This window comes from Caretta caretta, chromosome 3 (genome assembly GCF_965140235.1).
Source record: "Caretta caretta isolate rCarCar2 chromosome 3, rCarCar1.hap1, whole genome shotgun sequence".
Taxonomy (NCBI): Eukaryota; Metazoa; Chordata; order Testudines; family Cheloniidae; genus Caretta; species Caretta caretta.
Window position 1 is genome coordinate 85,452,039 of NC_134208.1, and position 22,924 is coordinate 85,474,962.

Below are 22,924 nucleotides of genomic sequence, written 5' to 3' on the forward strand. Positions count from 1 at the left end.
GGTGTAAAGATTCGAGCTCACTACTGCATTAAAAGTCGCTGTGTAGATGCATTCAGGCTCAGGCTCTGAAACCCCCTCCACTCAGAGCCTGGGCAGGAAGGTCTGCATGGCTCTTTTAGCATCATAGCCACAGAGGTCAGATATGGAGCCAAACTTATCATAGACTATCAGGGTTGGAAGGGATCTACTCAAAGCAGGACCAATCCCCAATTTTTGCCCCAGATCCCTAAATGGCCACCTCAAGGATTGAACTCACAATCCTGGGTTTAGCAGACCAATGTGCAAACCACTGAGCGATCCCTCCCTCAACTTCCCCTCCAAACCCCAGGACAAGCGGCTGGGGCCAGCTCCATGTGGTGTCCCCTTTTCCCTTTGGGAAATATGGTCATCCCACTGAGCGCCCCCTGGGCTCAGCACCAGCAGCGAGATGGGGAGGCGGAGAGTGTCCCCACATCAGAGGTAGGAGCCAAGCCCCGCGGGTCCCGACCACCCGTGCGGGCAGAGCCATTTGCAGGCGCCGGCCTTAGACTAGCTAGATTTTATGGCCCTTCGGCATGGGGAGGGGGTGCCATGCTGTGATATGGCGATGCCCGTGTCATGTCCCTCCCCCGGCCTCCCAGTGCCCTACCTTCCTGCGGCTGCTGCCCAGGGACTGCAGGGGGCAGCAGGCGGGCTCCGAGCTCCTTCTGCGGCTGCTTCTCAGGTAGGTCACCCGCCTCCTGCTGGCGCTCGCCGCCTCCGGCCGCCCCGCCCCCGGCCCCAGGTGCGCCTCCGCGCTGCCCTTGCGGCTGCTGCGGGCCGGCACCGGCCCGAGGCGCTGCTCGGTGCCCCGGGCGGGCAGAGCCCGGGCCGCAGCGGCTCCCGCCTTCTCCGCCGGGGCCCGGGAGCGCCTCAGCCCCAGCTGCAGGCAGAGGAAGAGCCCGGCCGAGAGCAGGCAGAGGCGGAACGCGAAGCCCTTCCACAGCGGCTTCTCCTTGGGCACCATCGCCCCGCTGCAGCCGCCGCGCCCGGGCTCATGGCCCGCTGACTGGGCGGGCGAGCCCCTGGGTGCGGGAGCCTGCTGCAGCCGCCGGCACAGCCCGTGGGCTGGGCGCCCGGCCGGCGGGGCGGGGCGGGGCAGGGGGGCCCAGGCGAGAGCCGGGGCGCTGGGAAAGGCAGGCTGCTGAGCGGCGCTCCCCCGGGACAGACCGGAGCCCCGCGGCAGCCAGCCAGCACGGGCGGGCTGTGCAAAGCGGCTGCGGCCGGCGCGGACACCAACCACACCCAGCCTGACGCTCCCCCGGGATGGGGGTGTGACCTGGCTGAAGGGGAGCTCAGCGAGCCCGTCTCTGTGCCTGGCGGGTCTGCTCTGCTCGGTGCGCGCTTCTCCCTGGATAGCGCCGAAGACGAACTTCAGTCAGCGCCCGAATAGTTCGGTGCCCCCTTGTGAGGGGGGCAAGCCTCGCTCTCAGCTCGCCGAGAAGCGGCTGACAAGTTTGTCCCACTCCCCCTTATTTTGTCATTAGACTATCACTGTGGTTATGGGACATCAGGAATGGTAACATACAAAAGCCAGTGGGAGAACGCTTCCATCTCCCTGGACAGTCTGTAACAGATTTGAAAGTAGCCATCCTTCAACAAAAAAACAAAAAAAAGGCCACAAAACTTCAGAAACAGCCTTCAAAGAGAAACTGCAGAACTAAAATTCATTTGCAAATTTAACACCATTAATTTGGGCTTGAGTAGGTAGGCACTGGGAGGGGCTGGCTCCCCAGTTTTGCCTCTCCTGGAATTGACACCTCCTCCTCAATTATTGGGAGTGGACTACATCCACCCTGATCGAATTGGCCCTGTCAGCACTGGTTCTCCACTTGTGGGGTAACTCCCTTCTCTTCAAGTGTCAGTATAATAATGCATGCATCTGTAATTTTCACTCCATGCATCTGAAGAAGTGGTTTTTTACCCACGAAAGCTTATGCTCAGATAAATCTGTTCATCTTTAAGCTGCCACCAGCCTCCTTGTTGTTTTTGTGGTTGTCAACAGCAATTGTCCTTAATATTTTTGTCATATGTTTAAAGCGAAAGTAGAATATGTTTTGTCAGGGGCATGTCGAAGGAAGATTGTTTTGGTGGAGACTTGTACTAAACTAAGACAGTGTTAAGATGGGAAGAACATTTACAAAACTGTTGTGTTGTCATTGATTTTTAAAATGCAAAATTCAAAGATGCATGATCCAGCCTCAGTCATTTCAGAGATGGCTGGCAAGCAGCCAACAGAGTTTGCTGAAATGAAGGAGTGCTTACCAGAGATATTAACTTACACTTATTGCCACCAAAGGTAGCTGAGCAAAACACTTGCTACTGAAATTCAACAAAATCCCTTTTGTCTTGGGGAAAGGGCAATGCCAATCTAGATGGGAAAGAATGGTATTGTGTAAACGAAGGGTAAGGAACAAATGAAAAATATGTACGTTTTGTATTAATTCTGTCTCAGAAAGTAAAATTCTGAGGAACAAATTTAATAGCCTCATTTCTATTCCATTTTACAGACATTTGAGAATAGCTTGGTTGTTGTATACACCTGTGGCTGAGATATAGCAGGGGTTTCAACTTGGGGGAGACCCAAATAGCTGGCAGGAGGTTCAAGTTGTTTGCTAACCATATTGCTTAATGGGAGAGGGGTCCTGGATAGATGGCTAGTTGGGGAAAGAGTCCTGGGGTGTTCCTGGTATGGAAAAAGCTGACAATTACTATCCTACAGTGTAATGTGGGAGTAGCACAGAAATTTTAAATCTGAAGAGTCTTTGTTCTTTTTAGTCATTAATAATGTGCCAGTTTGAACTCATGACAATTTTTTGAAACTTCCGATGTTACCAAAAGAGAATTGCTATAAAGAGGCCTTCCTTATTTTCAAACAAGCTAGGAGTTAACTGCTTGCTTACACCAGTGGTTTTCAAACTTTTTTTCTGGCGACCCAGTTGAAGAAAATTGTTGATGCCTGGGGATGAGGGGCTCAGGGCTGGGGCAGAGGGTTGGGGCCAGGAATGAGGGGTTCAGGGTGTGGGAGGGGGCTCTGGGCTGGGGCAGGGGGTTGGGGTGTGGGAGGGGGGTTAGGGCTCTGGGCTGGGGGTGCAGGCTCTGGGGTGGGGCCAGGAACGAGGGGTTTGGGTACAGGAGGGGGCTCCAGGTTTGGAGGGAACTCAGGGCTTGGGTTGGGGCGGGGGATTGGGGTGTGGATTTACATCTGGCAGCTCCCTGTCAGCGGTGCAGTGGGGCTGCTAAGCGGCCAGCAGGCTGTCCGGCTTGTAGGTGGAGATACGCAAGCAGCTCCATGCAGCTCTCACCCGCAAGCACCCCTCCCGCCAGTTCCCATTGGTTGGAAGCTGGCCAATGGGAGTGTGGAGCTGGTGCTTGGGGTGGGGGCAGCACACAGAGCCCGGTGACTCCCCTGCCTAGGAACCGGACCTGCTGCTGGCCACTTCCAGGGTGCAACGCGGTGTCAGAACACGGAGGAGCTAGCCTGCCTTAGCTGGGCAACAGCGCCAATGGGACTTTTAATGGCCTGGTCAGCGGTGCTGACGAGAGACACCGCAACCCAGTGTCTTACATTCCGCGACCCACCCACAGTTTGAAAACCACTGGTTTACACCGTACGCAGGTGAACAGGGCTTATGTGACAAGGCTGGGGACTGACGGCCCATCAGGATCTTAAAGGGAACACAGAAAACTATACATCTACATTGCAATAAAAAAACAGCATTGCATCTCAGAGCCCAGGTCAATTCACTTGAGCTCCCGGGGCTTGGACTGTGGAGCTAACAACAGAAGTGTAGATGTTCGGGCTTGGGCTGGTGCCCAACTTTGAGATCCACTCCCCTTGCAAGTTTTTCTTCTGTGTTTTTTTTTTTTAAATCCATGATCTTATACAAGCTAGAATAGAGGTAGTCAACTGGTAGACCACCAGCCAAATCTGGACCGCCAGACACTTTTGAACAGACTGTGAAATCTTTTTATTTACTTATTATTTTTACCCTCTCATTCTCTCACAGTACGATCTCCAATACATTGTACTGTGAATTAATGGTTGAGTTGTTCTCCTTAATTCCTTAATTTGAGCTATCATAAGTTTCCAACAATAAAAAATGGAGAGTACGTTCCTGTTTAAAAAAATTACATTTTTCACTGTATGCTCATGGGCTCATTTACACTGTTGAAAGCAGTAGTCCCGCCTCTTATGCTTTCAGCGTTTAACATCACTGCTTTTAAACATGGCAGCAGTGAGTGGGAGGTATAATAGGCCAGGGGAGGCTAAGCCTCCCCAAGCAGCCGGGCTGTGGCCCCACCCACACTCCTCCCCAAGGCCCCATTCCCTCATTCTGCTCTTCCCCTGTGGCCCTGCTGCTACTTTTCTCACCCTCACTCTGTCTCTTCCCTGAAGCCAGAGGGGACTTGAGCAGGGTGGCTTGGGCTGGCAGGCGGGCAGGCTGTGGCCCAGGGCGACTCGGGCCAGGGTAGCGGCCCAGGACTAAGGGTGGCTCACCAGGCCAGCGAGAGCTCCTCCGTCCACAGTGTGCGGTTCGGGGCTCCTCTGGCTCTGGCAGGCAAGGTGGGGTAGGGAGCTATCCTCCCCGAACGGGGGGTTCACATGCTGCCCATGATGGCAACAAAAAAAAGAACGGAAAGTTGACACCAAAAACTATTCATTTAAAGACGCATGGACCGATGCTTACTGTTTTATTTTGCCACAGTGTCCAAATTCTTGATCAGTATGTGTAATTTGTACAAAGATTGTGGTCTTTGTTAAAAGTGGAAACATCAAACAACACATGAAGTGAAACATGGATTTTGACCAGAAATATCCACTGGGCTCCCGTTTAAGATCAGACAAGATCCCTTCAATAAAAGATGGATATTTTCAGAGCACAAATTTTATTTCAAAGGCTACTTGCACTTAAGAAAAGGCAACTGAAGCTTCATGAAGTGTGTGTGTGTGTGGGTAATGGCAAAATGCAGGAAATCTTTTCCATACAGACAAGGACATTCCTAAGCAAAGTATGGTTACTAAAGCTGAAACTCTTTTTGCAGAGAAGACGTTGACATGCTCACACAACTGTCACTCTCAGACACAACAGCTATTAGGTGCGCTGAGATGATGGCACAAGACATTTTCAAGCAGTTGTGTGAGAAACTGAAAATGGGAAGATTTTCCATGGCAGTGGACAAATCCTGTGATATCAGAGACATGGCTCAGCTAGCTCTGTATGTCCGTTTTTTTGATAGAGAAAAATTTGTGGATAATTTGTTGTTCCTTATAATACTGTATAACAATCGCTCGACAGGTGAGGATTTGTTTAATTCTGTTCAAACTTTTTTGTCTAATGAAGATTTTGATGTGATTCAGATTGTGTCAATTACAACAGAAGGCGCTCTTGCCATGGTCAGTACTCTCCAAGGGCTTGTGAAACATCTGCAAGACCTGAACCCTAATTTGATATCCTATCTGTGTGTAATCCATCAAACTAAACTTTGTGCAAAGCATAGTGATGAATATGCTAATGTAACATCAATCGTGATTAAACTTGTCAGCTTCCTTCGGTCCAAGTGAGCACTGCAACACAAACAGTTCAAAAGCTTTCTTTCAGAAGTATCTGCTGATTGAGATGACCTGTTGGTTCATAATGGCATCCGCTGGCTGAGCAGAGGGCAAGTACTAAGGCTATGGGAAATTTGAGTTCATGTGGAACAGAGGTTCCCAAACTTGGTTTGTGGCTTGTTCAGGGTAAGCAGTAAAAACGGCAAACCATGGCCACTGAGAGCTGTGAGTAGCTGTACCTGCGGACGCTCAGGTAAACAGAGTGTCTCGTGGCCCGCCAGGGGCTTACCCTGAACAAGCCGCGAATCAAGTTTGGGAACCCCGATGGAAGAATATCTACAAGAAATTCCAGGGAAAAAGACAGAAGAGCTACATGCATTTTTGAGGGATGCTGCAAGCCTGAGCATCCTGGCCTTTCTCATTGATTTGATACGTTACTTCAGAGGTGGGCAAACTCCGGCTCGCAAGCCACATCCCGCCCACAGGACCATGCTGCCTGGCTCCTGAGCTCCTGGCCTGGGAGGCTAGCCCCCAGCCCCTCTCCCGAATTCCCCCTTCCCCGCAGCCACACCACTGCGTGGGCATCACTCTGGGCGGCGGGGCTGCCTGCTCATGCAGGGCATGGCAGCACAGCAGCGTCTCTGGCTCTGGCTGGGCAGCGCGGTGGCCGGACATGCTGCTCTGAGCGGCATGGTAAGGGGGCTGGGGGTTGGATAAAGGGCAGGGGGTCCCGGGGGGCAGTCAGGGGACAGGAGGAGGTTGGATGGGGCAGAGGTTTGGGGAGGGAGGGGCAGTCAGGGGATGGGGAACAAGGGGCAGTTGGATAGGGCAGAAGTTCTGGGGGGGCACTTAGGGGATGGGGAGCGAGGTGAGTTAGGTAGGGGGTCGTGTCCCGGGGGATGGTTGGGGTGGGGGTACCAGGAGGGGGTGATCAGGTGACAAGGAGCGGGGCGGGTTGGATGGGGTGGGGGTTTTGACGGGGGCAGGCAGGGGGAGGCTGGAGGGGGCAGAGAGGGGGCAGGGACCAGGCTGTTTGGGGAGGCACAGCCTTCCCTACCTGGCCCTCCATACAGTTTCACACCCCAATGTGGCCCTCGAGCCAAAAAGTTTGCCCACCCAGGGTTACTTAAATGATTTCAACTTAAAGCTACAGGGGTGAAATCGCAATGTAGGGGATATCCACAGCAGTGTTGTTTCATTTCAAAACAGAGTCTCTTCATAAGTGATTTGGAAACTGGGGAGATGCTGTATTTCCTGATGCTGCTAAGCTGCTGGGACACTGCAGACATGAATCAGATGGCATCATTTCTGGAAAGGCTTCCTCAAAACTTCCAGCAGAGGTTCCAAAAATTTAAAAGTGTGAAAGGCATCTTCCTGTTTGCAAGGAGCCCATTCGTGGCACAACCAAATGGCACTTGGTGGAATCGAGCAGAAGCATCCTTTCCAGATGTTGGAAAATCAAAACTACAACTGGAGCTTACTGATTTATGGGGCTCTACCAAATTCACGGCCATGAAAAACACGTCACAGACCGTGAAATCTGGTCTTTTGTGTGCTTTTACCCTGCACGATACAGATTCACAGGAGAGACCAGCGTTTCTCAGATTGGGGTCTGTCATAAATATAAAGGGAAGGGTAAACCCCTTTGAAATCCCTCCTGGCCAGGGGAAAGCTCCTCTCACCTGTAAAGGGTTAAGAAGCTAAAGGTAACCTCGCTGGCACCTGACCAAAATGACCAATGAGGAGACAAGATACTTTCAAAAGCTGGGAGGAGGGAGAGAAACAAAGGGGTCTGGGTCTGTCTGTAGTCGTCTTGGCCAGGGACAGAACAGGAATGGAGTCTTAGAACTTTTAGTAAGTAATCTAGCTAGGTATGTGTTAGATTATGATTTCTTTAAATGGCTGAGAAAAGAATTGTGCTGAATAGAATAACTATTTCTGTCTGTATATCTTTTTTGTAACTTAAGGTTTTGCCTAGAGGGGTTCTCTATGTTTTTGAATCTAATTACCCTGTAAGATATCTACCATCCTGATTTTACAGGGGGGATTTCTTTATTTCTATTTACTGCTATTTTTTATTAAAAGTCTTCTTGTAAAACACTGAACGCTTTTTCATTGTTCTCAGATCCAAGGGTTTGGGTCTGTGGTCACCTATGCAAATTGGTGAGGCTTTTTACCAAACCTCGTCCAGGAAGTGGGGTGCAAGGTTTTGGGAAGTATTTTGGGGGGAAGGACGCGTCCAAACAGCTCTTCCCCAGTAACCAGTATTAGTTTGGTGGTGGTAGCGGCCAGTCCAAGGATAACGGGTGTAATATTTTGTACCTTGGGGAAGTTTTGACCTAAGCTGGTAAAGATAAGCTTAGGAGGTTTTTCATGCAGGTCCCCACATCTGTACCCTAGAGTTCAGAGTGGGGGAGGAACCTTGACATGGTGGCACAGTGGTGGGATTAACCTGAAATCATTTGAGATCCAGTTGAGATTTTTTGAACTAGAAATACAGATTTTAAAAAGGAAATTTTTTTTTCTTTGGAAAGAAAGTCCAGAAACCGGCTTTGAAACTGAAAGCAGCTTGGTTTCTCTCTGCTTTGTGGCCAAGCAGAGACAAAAGGGGATTATCTTGTGAATTGCAGGTTTTCTTTGCCTGGAGGCAGGGTACTTAACTCCTGCAGGGAAATTCACAGTCTTCCAACCCAGAGGTTTTTTTTTTTTCTTTTCTTCCTAAAAGTAAATAGGGGGGGTGTGCTCTACCCATTTGCCTGGAGACAAAAGTGGCAGGGTTTTTTTTAGGATTTTGATTTTTTTTGTTTGTTTGTTTTACAAGGAGCACAGGTTTGAAAAGAAATTTTTTTTTTTCCTTTGGGCTGGGTAAGCAGGTTTCCAAGTAGTTGGAGGTTTTTTGCTTTAATTTGGGCCCAGAGCAGAGACAAGGGAATTGTCTTTTTCTGTAGGCTGACAATCACTATCAGAGAATAGGTATTCTATTCCAGCACAGCAAAATTTTACAGCCAAGTTTTGTTTGTTTATTTCTAAACCTCGGGTGTAAAGTTAGTAAAAACAGAGAGGTTAGAATGGCAAAATCCGCGGCTCGACTACAGCTCGAATTAGTCAAATTTCAGGCTGAGGAAAGACAAAGGGAACATGAAAGACAGATAGAACTCATGCAGCTGAAGAAGGAACAAGAAAGGGAGGCAGAACAACACCAAGAGGCTGCCCACAAGAGGGAAATGGAGGAGAGGAAGCATGTGGAGGAGGAGAAGGAAAAAGAGAGGAAGCATGTGGAGGAGATGGAGAGGATAAAGGCCCAGCAGAATATACCAACAAACCCTAGCAATCCTTCTCCAGGTACCACTTCCCATCCCAGAAAGTTCCCCACCTACAAGGCAGGTGATGATACTGAGGCCTTCTTAGAAAACTTCGAAAGGGCCTGCCTTGGGTACAACATCTCTACTGACCAATACATGGTAGAGCTGAGGCCGCAGCTCAGTGGACCCTTAGCTGAGGTGGCAGCTGAAATGCCTAAAGAACACATGAACAAGTATGAACTGTTTAAATCCAAGGCGAGAGTCAGAATGGGGATAACATCCGAGCAGTCTCGTCGGAGGTTCAGAGCCCTAAGGTGGAAACCAGACATGTCATTTACCCGACATGCCTACCACATTGTAAAACATTGGGATGCCTGGATATCAGGAGCAAGTGTTGAATCTCCAGTAAATTTGCCCTTCCTAATGCAAATGGAACAATTCTTAGAGGGTGTTCCTGAGGAAATAGAAAGATACATCCTAGATGGGAAACCCAAAACTGTAATTGAGGCAGGAGAGATTGGAGCCAGATGGGTGGAGGTGGCAGAGAAGAAGAAAACTGGTCGCAGTTGGAGCGGAGACCAGAAGGGACCACCCCAGACCACACCCTATTACCGGGGGCCGCCCAAAGCCCCACCTACCTCCCAAAGAACCCTCCAGACCCCTTATCGTCCCACCACCCCGTTCTCCAGCAACCCTCCTCGCCCCAGTGACCCGTCAGCTGGACGATGTTTTAAGTGTAACGAGCTGGGGCATGTAAAGGCCAACTGCCCCAAGAACCCCAACAGATTACAGTTCATTGCACCGGAATCACACCAGAGGTCCACAGGCCCAGATACCTCCCAGATACCCTTGGAGCGGAGGGAAACTGTGAGTGTGGGCGGGAAGAAGGTCACCGCGTGGAGGGACACCGGAGCACAAGTGTCAGCTATCCATGCTTCCTTAGTGGACCCCAATTTAATCAACCCAGAGATCCAAGTGACGATTCAACCCTTCAAGTCCAACTCTTTCAATTTGCCTACAGCCAAGTTGCCTGTCCAGTACCAGGGCTGGTCAGGAATGTGGACTTTTGCAGTCTATGATGATTATCCCATCCCCATGCTGTTGGGGGAAGACTTGGCCAATCATGTGAAGCAGGCCAAGAGGGTGGGAATGGTCACCCGCAGCCAGGCTAAACAAGCCGTGAGGCCTAGCTCTGTTCCGGAAACTTCTATCAGGACCCAGTCAGAGGTGATGGACCTGGACCCCAGGCCAATGTCTGCAACAGCAGTAGTGGATCCAGTCCCAGAGACCCAGACGGAACCAGTCCCAGAACCGGAACCAGCCGAACAACCAACACCAGACCCCGTGTCAGCACTGAATCCAGTACTTGCAACCTCAACACCAGAGGGCCCCACCGAACCTGAACTGGCAGCAGCCGATAACCCGACCCAAGAGGCTCAGCCGGAGCCTGAATCCCAACATAGTGCACCAGCGGAGAGCGGTTCACAGTCAACAGAAACAGCTCCATCCCCTATATCGCTTCCAGAGGGACCAAGCCTAGGTCCACAATCCCATGAGGAACTGATGTCTCCAGCATCAAGGGAACAGTTCCAGACCGAACAGGAAGCAGATGAAAGCCTCCAGAGAGCTTGGACGGCGGCACGGAGCAACCCACCGCCTCTCAGCTCTTCTAATCGATCCAGGTTTGTTATAGAAAGAGGACTTTTATACAAGGAAACTCTTTCTGGTGGACACCAGGAAGACTGGCATCCTCAGAAACAGTTGGTAGTTCCAACTAAATACCGGGCCAAGCTCTTGAGCTTAGCCCACGATCACCCTAGTGGCCATGCTGGGGTGAACAGGACCAAAGACCGTTTGGGGGGATCATTCCACTGGGAGGGAATGGGCAAGGATGTTTCTACCTATGTCCAGTCTTGTGAGGTGTGCCAAAGAGTGGGAAAACCCCAAGACCAGGTCAAAGCCCCTCTCCAGCCACTCCCCATCATTGAAGTTCCATTTCAGCGAGTAGCTGTGGATATTCTGGGTCCTTTTCCGAAAAAGACACCCAGAGGAAAGCAGTACATACTGACTTTCATGGATTTTGCCACCCGATGGCCGGAAGCAGTAGCTCTAAGCAACACCAGGGCTAAAAGTGTGTGTCAGGCACTAGCAGACATTTTTGCCAGGGTAGGTTGGCCCTCCGACATCCTCACAGATGCAGGGACTAATTTCCTGGCAGGAACTATGAAAAACCTTTGGGAAGCTCATGGGGTAAATCACTTGGTTGCCACTCCTTACCATCATCAAACAAATGGCATGGTGGAGAAGTTTAATGGAACTTTGGGGGCCATGATACGTAAATTCGTAAATGAGCACTCCAATGATTGGGACCTAGTATTGCAGCAGTTGCTCTTTGCCTACAGAGCTGTACCACATCCCAGTTTAGGGTTTTCCCCATTTGAACTTGTATATGGCCGTGAGGTTAAGGGGCCATTGCAGTTGGTGAAGCAGCAATGGGAGGGATTTACACCTTCTCCAGGAACTAACATTCTGGACTTTGTAACCAACCTACAAAACACCCTCCGAACCTCTTTAGCCCTTGCTAGAGAAAACTTACAGGATGCTCAAAAAGAGCAAAAAGCCTGGTATGATAAACATGCCAGAGAGCGTTCCTTCAAAGTAGGAGACCAGGTCATGGTCTTAAAGGCGCTCCAGGCCCATAAAATGGAAGCATTGTGGGAAGGGCCATTCACGGTCCAGGAGCGCCTGGGAGCTGTTAATTATCTCATAGCATTCCCCACCTCCAACCGAAAGCCTAAGGTGTACCATATTAATTCTCTAAAGCCCTTTTATTCCAGAGAATTAAAGGTTTGTCAGTTTACAGCCCAGGGAGGAGACGACGCTGAGTGGCCTGAAGGTGTTTACTACGAAGGGAAATGTGCTGGTGGTGTGGAAGAGGTGAACCTCTCCATGACCCTTGGGCGTATGCAGCGACAGCAGATCCAGGAGCTGTGCACTAGCTACGCGCCAACGTTCTCAGCCACCCCAGGACTGACTGAACGGGCATACCACTCCATTGACACAGGTAATGCTCACCCAATTAGGGTCCAATCTTACCGGGTGTCTCCTCAAGCTAAAACTGCTATAGAACGGGAGATCCAGGATATGTTACAGATGGGTGTAATCCGCCCCTCTGAAAGTGCATGGGCATCTCCAGTGGTTCTAGTTCCCAAACCAGATGGGGAAATACGTTTTTGCGTGGACTACCGTAAGCTAAATGCTGTAACTCGCCCAGACAACTATCCCATGCCACGCACAGATGAACTATTAGAGAAACTGGGACGGGCCCAGTTCATCTCTACCTTGGACTTAACCAAGGGGTACTGGCAGGTACCGCTAGACGAATCTGCCAAGGAAAGGTCAGCCTTCATCACACATCTCGGGCTGTATGAATTTAATGTACTCCCTTTCGGGCTGCGAAATGCACCCGCCACTTTCCAAAGACTTGTAGATGGTCTCCTAGCGGGATTAGGAGAATATGCAGTCGCCTACCTTGACGATGTGGCCATATTTTCGGATTCCTGGGCAGACCACCTGGAACATCTACAAAAAGTCCTTGAGCGCATAAGGGAGGCAGGACTAACTGTTAAGGCTAAGAAGTGTCAAATAGGCCTAAACAGAGTGACTTACCTTGGACACCAGGTGGGTCAAGGAACTATCAGCCCCCTACAGGCCAAAGTGGATGCTATCCAAAAGTGGCCTGTCCCAAAGTCAAAGAAACAGGTTCAATCCTTCTTAGGCTTGGCCGGTTATTACAGACGATTTGTACCGCACTACAGCCAAATCGCTGCCCCACTGACAGACCTAACCAAAAAGAAACAGCCAAATGCTGTTCAGTGGACCGGAAAGTGTCAGAAGGCCTTTAACAAGCTTAAAGCGACACTCATGTCTGACCCTGTACTAAGGGCCCCAGACTTTGACAAACCGTTCCTAGTAACCACAGATGCATCCGAGCGTGGTGTGGGAGCAGTTTTAATGCAGAAAGGACCTGATCAAGAATTCCACCCTGTAGTGTTTCTCAGCAAAAAACTGTCTGAGAGGGAAAGCAACTGGTCAGTCACTGAAAAAGAATGTTACGCCATTGTCTACGCTCTGGAAAAGCTACGCCCATATGTTTGGGGACGGCGTTTCCACCTGCAAACCGACCATGCTGCACTGAAGTGGCTTCACACCGTCAAAGAAACTAACAAAAAACTTCTTCGGTGGAGTTTAGCTCTCCAAGATTTTGATTTCGACATCCAACACATCTCAGGAGCTTCTAACAAAGTGGCTGATGCACTCTCCCGTGAAAGTTTCCCAGAATCAACTGGTTAAAATCGTCCTTGAGATGTGGAAAATATTGTTAGTCTTTATGTACTTGGTAGTATATTTAGAGATGCATGTGTCTTATTAACTCTGTTTTCCTAGAGCTCCAGGAAGAAATCCCAGCCAGTGTTTCACCCTAGCTGAGATTTGGGGGGCGTGTCATAAATATAAAGGGAAGGGTAAACCCCTTTGAAATCCCTCCTGGCCAGGGGAAAGCTCCTCTCACCTGTAAAGGGTTAAGAAGCTAAAGGTAACCTCGCTGGCACCTGACCAAAATGACCAATGAGGAGACAAGATACTTTCAAAAGCTGGGAGGAGGGAGAGAAACAAAGGGGTCTGGGTCTGTCTGTAGTCGTCTTGGCCAGGGACAGAACAGGAATGGAGTCTTAGAACTTTTAGTAAGTAATCTAGCTAGGTATGTGTTAGATTATGATTTCTTTAAATGGCTGAGAAAAGAATTGTGCTGAATAGAATAACTATTTCTGTCTGTATATCTTTTTTGTAACTTAAGGTTTTGCCTAGAGGGGTTCTCTATGTTTTTGAATCTAATTACCCTGTAAGATATCTACCATCCTGATTTTACAGGGGGGATTTCTTTATTTCTATTTACTGCTATTTTTTATTAAAAGTCTTCTTGTAAAACACTGAACGCTTTTTCATTGTTCTCAGATCCAAGGGTTTGGGTCTGTGGTCACCTATGCAAATTGGTGAGGCTTTTTATCCAACATTTCCCAGGAAAGGGGGGGTGCAAGTGTTGGGAGGATTGTTCATTGTTCTTAAGATCCAAGGGTCTGGATCTGTAGTCACCTAAGCAAATTGGTGAGGCTTTTTACCAAACCTCGTCCAGGAAGTGGGGTGCAAGGTTTTGGGAAGTATTTTGGGGGGAAGGACGCGTCCAAACAGCTCTTCCCCAGTAACCAGTATTAGTTTGGTGGTGGTAGCGGCCAGTCCAAGGATAACGGGTGTAATATTTTGTACCTTGGGGAAGTTTTGACCTAAGCTGGTAAAGATAAGCTTAGGAGGTTTTTCATGCAGGTCCCCACATCTGTACCCTAGAGTTCAGAGTGGGGGAGGAACCTTGACAGGGTCCTGACCCAAAAGGGAGTTGTGGGCCTGGGGTGGGTTCGTCACCAGGTTGTTTTATGGGGGTCACAGTATTGCCACCTTTACTTCTGCGCTGCCTTCAGAGCAGGGTGGCTGGAGAGCGGCGGCTGTCGGCGCCCTCGCCAGCAGCAGCAGAGAAGTAAGGTTGGCAATACCATGCCATACCACCCCTACTTCTGCACTGCTGCCTTCAGAGCTCGGTGGCCAGATAGTGGCAGCTGCTGACTGAGGGCCCAGCTCTGCAAGCAGCAGCTCAGAAGTAAGGGTGGCAATACCGTACCATGCTCTGTTTACATCTGCGCTGCTAATGGAGGTGGCTCCTGGACAGCAGCCACAGCTCTCCAGCCGCCCTTCTCTGAAGGCAGCGCTGCTGCCAGCAGCAACGCAGGAGTAAGGGTAGCAGTACTGCAAACCCCACTACACTAACCCTGCGATTCCCCCACAAACTCCTTTTTGGGTCAGGACCCTACAATTACACCACCGTGAAATTTCAGATTTAAATAGTTGAAATCATGAAATTTATGATTTTTAAAATCCTATGACCGTGAAATTAACCAAAATGAGCCGTGAATTTGGTAGGGCCCCACTGATTTACCAGCAGATGACATGCTTACGGTGCAGCACACTGAAACTGCATGTGAAACTTGCTAGACTCCAAGTATCCACACTTGAAGGTAACATTTAACGTCTTGACTATGTTTGGCGTGACATACATGTATGAGTCAGCATTCTCAACAGCGAACAACATTAAATTGCAAAATCACTCTGCTTTGACTGATAATCATCTGAACAACTGCGTCCATCTTGCCTTGACTGAAGTCACTCCAAACTTCAAGGCCCTTGTCCAGTGGAGGACCTGTCATTTCTCCTACTGATGGTAAGTATTGTAATTATTCACATGTTTTATTTTACATCTGTATTGCCATATAAAATTACATTTTCAGTAGTGATGCTACAGCTTTATCATGAATTACTGTTAAATACCTGTTACTTTTGGTTAATACTTGTGTGTGGGGGGGAATGTTTTTTATTGAAAAGACTATAATCATAAAGCTAAGAGAGTTTGTGTGTACTAAGTATTTTCTTTCAAACTCTGATACTAATATTAAATAAGCCACAAAAGGCTTGAAAGTTTCACATATGTCTGTCTAGCTACATATATGCCTACAATAATTTTATTTGACAAAACCAAAGTTAATACTCTTTGTAAATTCGAAACAAATTCAAAACTTAAAACAGTTATCTGGAAGTATTTTAATGATAATATTTGCATCTATTTGACATTTTATCTATGTACTTTCTCAAAGTCTCAGAAGTAATTTATTACATCTTTCTTTGAGGTTATTTTTAGGTTATACAGTGATTTGATTTGATTTTTCATTTGATGCACTAAAAATATAAGTATGAAGTATGTTACTAATGCACAGCATTGTATGAATTTGTTTCACACTTGCAGTGAGAAAGATGTTTCTCTGGAGTCTAAACCTTGACCAAGAAATTTGGACCTTGACAAAAAATAATTGATTATCCCTGGGCTTGAGTGTCACATGATCAGAGGACTATCAGGGGTGCTGGAACAATTTTTATAGTGGGGGTGCTAAGAGCCATTGAACCAAACTGGTAACTTTCTATATGATGGAAACCATTTCAAGCCAGGAGGGTGTGGCAGCACCCCTCGTTCCAGCACCTGTGAGGACTATGTTGTACCCTAAACTGGGAAGTTTCTGGTTCTGTTAAACCAGTTTGTTTTCTTCTTCCTGTGACTGTCTCATAGCTGCAGCCTTCCAGTAATCATAGACTATATGGCTATAGGAGGTAACTTTTCTAAACGGAGCTATTTCTGTCCTTGGTGCTCTTCCTAGGCTCCTTTGCCTCTCTCAGCAGCAGCAACCATAGGATCCTACTCCATGGGTGCTCCGGGCCTGGAGCACCCACGGAGAAAAAAAGGGGGGCTGTCAGTGGCTGCTCAGCACTCACCAATCATTTTCCCCCACCCCTCCAGTGCCTCCTGCCCACTGCGATCAGCTGTTTTGCGGTGTGCAGGCAGGAGGCTCTGGGGGCAAGGACACAGCACGTCTGGGGGAGGGGGCAGAACTGGGCGGGAAGAAGCAGGGTGGGAGCGAAGTGTGAGCAGGAAGAGGTGGGGTGGGACCGGGGTCAAGCACCCCCTGGCACTTTGGAAAGTCAGCGTCTGTGGCAGCAACTGCTTTGGCCTCTTCAGCTACGTCTCTTTTGTTCACAGCAAAGAGCAGAACTGGAGCTGACCTCTGCTGAGAGAGATGATTGGGAGCTGCTGCCAGAAGAGGAGCATGTACAAGGCAAAGAGTTCAACTCCTGTCAGGAGCAGGAGGGGAGTGGAAGCAGCTGGATGAAAGAAGATAAGGGGGAAGAAGAGATGGAGCAGCCTGACTTATTTGGAAAACTATTTGTTGTGAATATTTCCATATGTTAGTCACTATGGGCCTCTATGTCTCGAGAATAAAACCTCAGGGAGGAACATTTAATGGTCCTGTGGGTTCGCTCTGCCAATTTACAATTGCCAACTTTTTTTTTTTTAAGTCAGATGTTAGTTTTAAATCCCTGGCTACCTGCATCTGATAGGATTCTTGTCAGAAGGGCCCAGATTTTCAAAATACGGATCACATTCACCAGGACAGAGACACTTGCTTCAAGGAGCACAGCTTTTTGCTAGACATTCTCCTCTCATTTTGACTATATAAATAAGGCATCTGCATGGAGAAACAAGGTTGAAAAAACTAGACTGAATCCAATATGAAATAGGAATGGTTCACTGGTCTTGCAGTGTTGCTGATTCTCATGATTTTATCACAAGTCTTGCAATGTTGGTATTTTTCTTCAATTTCCCAGTTGCTAGAGTCACGAATGTGAGAATCTCTGCTTTCAGTGAAATAAAATGTTTGTGGCCCTCGTGGTGGTGGAGAAAAATCTTAAAAACATGAGCCCTAAAGCGCAAGAACCAGAAGGCAAATAAAACTCACAAATCTATTATTTTTATAATCTTGTGATGCTTAAGCCATTAGAAATGGAAGGTTCCCTAAAATACTAAAAAATTAGATACTGAAATAAGTTATGGAGGTGTGACGGAGTGGATGTTGTTAAAAACAATGGAGCTGCTGACTTTATCACTTCAGATTTATTTGTTATTTCTGTACTAGTACACAAGTAAAATAGAAAGCTCGGGTTCTCAAATGCAGCCATTCTTTCTCATCACTCAGCCATAAATATAAACATTGACCTTGTACTACAATAACAATACCAGTCAGGTCATCTTCAGTGGGACTTCAGTTAACTTCAATTTAAAAGTAGATCAAGTGTTAGCCAGAAAAGAAAAAAGTAAAAACTAATGTTCGACTATTGTTTTTTCTAATAAAATAATTTTATTTCTCATACACCATAACTCATGTCTCCTATTTTCTTTGGATATAAATCTCCTTCCCTCACAAAGGGAGACTAGGAGGAGAGAGAGAGAGAGACTCAGAATAAGGGTAGAAATATTAAACAAGGATAGTGAGAAAACTTGCCTAGGCCAAGGTGTAATACAATGGGAAATCATACACAATCCTTAAACACTCTCTGCTCTCTCCCTTCTCTTCCTTGTTGGCCCTCTCTTCACTTTAACAAGAAAACAGTGCATAATTTATGCCGGGGCTTGCTAGGACTGAGCCCAGCACCTCTATGGTTGGCAGTTCAAAGCCCTAGCACCTCTGGGCTCCCGGCCAGCAGCTCCCACTCTCTGGCCACCCAGCTCTCAAGGCAGCGCTGTCACCAGGAGCAGCGCAGAAGTGAGGGCGGCAATATACCATGCCATTTCACCCTTACATCTGTGCTGCTACTGGCAGAGGTGCTGCCTTCAGAGCTGGGCGCCTGGCCAACCACCACTGCTCTCCAGCCAACCAGCTTGAAACTGGGTTCCTTTTTCATTATAAATAAGCACTGCAAGGAAATTATATAGTAATTGCCTTATCAAGGATCCCTCTGCAAGGAAGCCTGTGTGTGAGAAATGAGGGTTAAAAAGAAACAAGAATCTAGAACTTCTAAGGCACTGCGTCAAAACAGGGAGGAGGAATGACCAGAGCACTATGCACTCTGGCTATCCCCAGCTGATGGATGGTATTGTGGAGACCACTGCCGGAAGGTGCAGGCTGGAGGAACTTCCAGGCTGCTCTAACCTTCACGCATGGCGGGCAGAGAATAAGGCCTCCCCTTTCTGCTGCGCTTAGAAGCAGCTGTATATAGCAGAGAATCTGGCCCATAACAGTGAGCTCAGTGTTACCCTTGAATGTGTGTGAGAGACCTTCACTGGCACCAATGAGCCCATATAGGAGGAATAATTTCTTTAACTATATAAGTCTCCCAGAAGATTTTTAAAAAGTAAACCCCATCCATACCTGCAAATATTTGTAAACTCTCTGTGGTTATGATCAATCAAGTTCTAAATCCACCCACTAATAATTGAGAGGGTGTTCACAGCTTCAAAATGTTCTGTATAATATATAAATTGGATACCATACAGAATTGTGTTGTATAACAGAATCTCTCCTCAAACGAGTGAGCTTTTCCGTTATAAACATGCCAAACTTTAACTAACCACATCCTAATCCAAGGAGTAGTCTGGGAGAGCCAATCTGATGCAATCATAAACCATGCTGACAACAGTAACGTTGATACCAATTTACTGGTTATCTTTTGGCTAATGCCAAACAAAATGAAGAGGCTCTATCCAGTCTCAGGTATTCATGGCTTCCCAAGCCAGGCAGGCTGAAGCAGAATAGACACTTGCTCTGCAGTTAGCTGACCTGCTCAGGAGAAAGGTTGGAACTGTGTGGAAAACCAATACTTAAAAAACAAGCAAGCTATTTTACTGGGGATTTCTGGAGATTACCAAGGGAAAAATAGGGCAAAGGAAAGTCCCTACAAATGAGCTCTCTGCCAATACTGCCATGAAGCCTACAGGGCTCTTACATTCATATACCCAAGAAAGGAGATAACTAGAACTCATCTAGCCTCTTTGTGGCTTTTAAGATAATAACCTGGTGTTATTAGAGCTGGAGGGAGGCTTCTGACCCTAACTGCTGATGGCAGCTGTGCTCCCAGGGGTTCTAGCAGTGTCACTTTCTTCCCCAGCTGTTATTTCTTTGAAGGATGTGAGGAGTGGTTCATCTTCTAGCTTGTTTGAAAGGGGGGTTGTATAAAAATCCTCCTAATGGGCCAGAGGTGATTCTGGGGTTGCTGAGAGCTATTGAACCAAACTGTAAACCCTGTATATGATGGAAACCACTTCAAGCCATGGGGGCACAGCAGCACTCCCAATGCCCCTAGTTCCAGCACCTATGGACCTCTCTTCTTGGAACTCCCTGCAAAGTGTTGCTCTCAAGAAGACCAACAAAAATGGTTAAGACAGGAAAACAAGTGTATATATAACTTTGCTAAGCCATAAGGAAAGGGTTTGTAGAGTATGCTAACAGGCTACATATTTAAAGGGTGTAAACATGAAGGTCTGAGAAAAAAATAAAGAAAAAAAATGTAGGCTAAATATCAGGAAAAATTAATACAGCTCAGAGTCAGGAAGTTTGACAGTTGACTAGCCACCAAAGAAGTGTATGTGTGTAGTCCATCGACTCGATGATGATGTTTTCATGCTCTCTCTTGTTGTGGATTCTGGAGTGACTGAAGTCCAAAGTGTGTCACGCATGCTTGTGAGCAGATCGGGCAGACAAAGACATTGGTGAGTGTCTTGGTAGCAATAGCATTAGTATGACGCTTTTCCCTTGCAGCTAATAATCAGTTATTTCTGTCCTCTTCAAAGGCTTGGAAAGCTCTGTATGCTGTGTGTTGCCAGGCTGATCTATTTAACGCAGCCTTCTCGAAATCATCCAGTTTTATTGCACCAAAGTGTGTGCTGTTCTTGGTGCTGACCTTGTAGCGCTTTCTGGGGCAGCCTTGATTCCAGTGTCCTTGTGCCGATTCTCCATAGAAAATTTTTCTAGGGAATTGATATTCAGGGATCCCAATGATCTGTCCAACCCAGCATAGTTGGGCTTTAATCAGCATGGCCTCGATGCTTATGGCATTTTACTTTTGGAGAACCTGCAGGTTGGTAATTTTGTCCTGCCAGCAGATCCCCATAATGGTGCACAGAGACCGCATATGGAAGGCCTCTAGCTGTTTGATGTCATTTGTATGGTGTCCAGGTCACACAGCAGTAGAGGAGAGATGTGAGCACAAAAGCATTATAAAGTTTTATTTTTGTTGAGAGGGTTATGTTATGAGATTTCAGGACTTTACTACGTGGCTTTCCTAATGACTGAGAAGCTTTCTGGATCCTGTTTGTGATCTCTTTGTCAAGAGATCCATCACTGGAGATGTTGCTGCCAAGACAGGTAAAACTGTCAACTTGCTTTAGTTGGATTCCACTAATGGATATGCTAGGGCAGGGGTCTCCAAACTATGGCCCGCGGGCCGGATCCGGCCCAGGGCTTCCATTTGTTCGGCCCTCCAACCAAGAGGGGAGAAGCAAACAGCTGAGTAGCCACGCCAAGCAGGCAGTGGGAGGGGCTGCCAGCAGCAGCTCACGCGGGGCGGCAGCACAGCTGAGCTGTGCAGAGGGGTGAGTGCCTCTGGGAGCCAGTGTCCCCCCAAAAGGGGAGCCAACTTAGGGGAGAGTCGCTGCTGCAGCCGAGCAGGCACAGACCCCTGCCTTAGAGTAAAAATACAAGCCAGATGCTTAATTACGTCTCCAATAAATGGAGTAAAGAAGATGGAAATTAACAATTTCATAATGGTTAAATTTTAACTACAGCATTAATAGAACCAAATAGTCCCAACCAACAATGGGAACTTGGAGCTTCTCTTACCAAAGTACAGCCAAACTTTCAATCCTTTGTCATTTTCTTCAGCAGAGCAGGCACAGGGAGAAAGGAGCAGGCACGGGGCAGAGCAGACCCAAAGAGGGGAGCCAACTTACAGTACCTGCATTGATTAACTTTTATACCTGATTTAGAATTTAATGCAACACTGACAGTACAGTAGTGTTGATTTTTAAACGATTTTGCATATATTTAATTTCTTTCACAGTCGCTTCGCCCCACAAAGCCCCTTCAAAAATCTAATATGGCCCCTCATCTCATAAAGTTTGGAGACGCCTGTGCTGGGGGATATGGCACAGAGCGGCGAAGGTGATTGTTGCAACGCCACCGTTTTCTCCATGCTGATTGTGAGCCAAACAATTGTGCTGCTTCAGTGAAGTGCTCTACGATGCACTGGAGATCTCCCTCTGCGTGTGCTAAGAGGGCACAATAGTCGGCAAAGAGTGCCTCTCTTATTAGTAGTTCTGTTACTTTTGTTTTTGCTTTAAGCCTTGTAAGATGGAGGACTGAGCCATTGTGTCTGTATATGCCTATGTTGATTCCATTTGTAGCATGGTTGAGTACTTTTGTAAAGAAGAGGTTGAACAGTACAAGGGCAAGGACACAGCCTTGTTTAACTCCATTTGAAATGGGAAAGGAGTCAGTGAGATCTCCATTAAAAAGTACCTGACTGTGCAGCCCCTCATGTGGAGGATCATCCATAATCCTTCTCTATTGACTGATCTGACAAAAGCATTTGATACAATGAAAACACTGCACAGATTCATGTTTTGTTCAATACATTTTTCTTGTATTTGCCTGATACTGTGCGGCAGAAACCCTCTCCCTGCACTGTTTCCTTTTTTTTTTTCGGGTCTGCTCCACCACCACCCACTTCAACTGGGGCAGCTTGCAGCCAGCATAGGGCATTCTGGGACTTGTAGTGCAGATGGTGGCACAGGTGCAAGGGGCCAGGCGGAATGCCCCAGCATGCAAACTACAACTCCCAGCACACCTCGCAACACATTGCCAGGCTGTGGCTAGGGCTGGATTAATCCTTTATGGAGGCCACATGTAGGCATTATGGGCCCCTTCCAAGTGTGGGCCATGGTGCCATTGTAAACCCAGCACTGCACCGCACTGCTGTCCTGCTCTGCAGAGTCAGCTACCCAGTCTTCCCTCTGAACCCGAGGTTGTTTTTGGTGGTGATACAAGGACTGGAATGTTAAGGAGACTGCTTTTCTGACTTCTCGTTAGGCAGTGTGGTGAGACAGAAGTTTACTTTTGTTGCTGGTTTGGTATATCTTATGGGAGAATAACCACCAATTTTGGGGTGGTGTCTGCCCTATTTCTCAGCAGTTTGTCCTGAATTTGGCATTCTCAGTTGTGATCTATGAAGACAGGGTAATGCAGGGCTCCTGACCATAGAGTCATGTTTCCTGAGGCTATGCCTCATCACTGTAGGGTTAGGGTTCCTATGGGTTGGGCACTTGAAGCTAAGGTTAGGGTTGCTATGGATAGGACACTCTTAGCAATGGTTAGGGTTCCTACGGGTAGGGCTCCCTACTCTAGTGTTAGGGTTCCTCTGGGTAGGGCACGTGAGGTAGGGTTAGGCTTCAAACGGTTAGGGGTCAATGCCCTAGGGTTAGGGTTCCTATGGGTAGGGCACTTGGAGCTACAGTTAGGGTTCCAACCGGCGAGATCTCTATCCACATGAACTCTAACCCCAAAGCTGG

At 47.8% G+C, this 22,924-nt stretch overlaps 2 protein-coding genes across 7 annotated transcripts in view; one reads left to right on the top strand and one right to left on the bottom strand.

Annotated features, from left to right (window-relative positions):
- METTL24 (methyltransferase like 24) overlaps positions 1-1,455 on the bottom strand; it is a 90,224-nt gene extending 88,769 nt beyond the window's left edge. For 2 of the 4 annotated variants that reach the window (XM_075126643.1, XM_075126644.1), the window contains exon 1: positions 629-1,455. In XM_075126643.1, the coding sequence (XP_074982744.1) occupies positions 629-985 (357 nt within the window). In that variant the 5' untranslated portion in view covers positions 986-1,455. The remainder of the gene's footprint in view (positions 1-628) is intronic. The other 2 variants (XR_012667638.1, XM_048844810.2) reach the window with 2 other exon arrangements.
- LOC142071542 (uncharacterized) lies at positions 642-17,740 on the top strand. 3 transcript variants are annotated; one of them, XR_012667636.1, is made up of 2 exons: positions 642-703; positions 16,565-17,740. XR_012667636.1 is itself a non-coding variant. In XM_075126641.1 (2 exons), the coding sequence occupies exons 1-2, from the start codon at positions 8,641-8,643 to the stop codon at positions 16,584-16,586; spliced, it is 1,938 nt and encodes a 645-aa protein (XP_074982742.1). In that variant the 5' UTR covers positions 8,163-8,640; the 3' UTR covers positions 16,587-17,740. The 3 variants fall into 3 exon arrangements, 1 of the variants encoding a protein (XP_074982742.1); XM_075126641.1 differs by lacking the exon at positions 642-703 and adding an exon at positions 8,163-10,556; XR_012667637.1 differs by lacking the exon at positions 642-703 and adding an exon at positions 14,455-15,199.
- Positions 17,741-22,924: the final 5,184 nt, after the last annotated feature.

Bases quoted from the DNA above. Each gene is read 5' to 3' on its own strand.
- LOC142071542 (XM_075126641.1), top strand. From the start codon at position 8,641: ATGGCAAAATCCGCGGCTCGACTACAGCTCGAATTAGTCAAATTTCAG. The intron at 10,557-16,564 runs GTTTGTTATAGA...TTTTGTTCACAG, and splicing joins AGCTCTTCTAATCGATCCAG to CAAAGAGCAGAACTGGAGCT.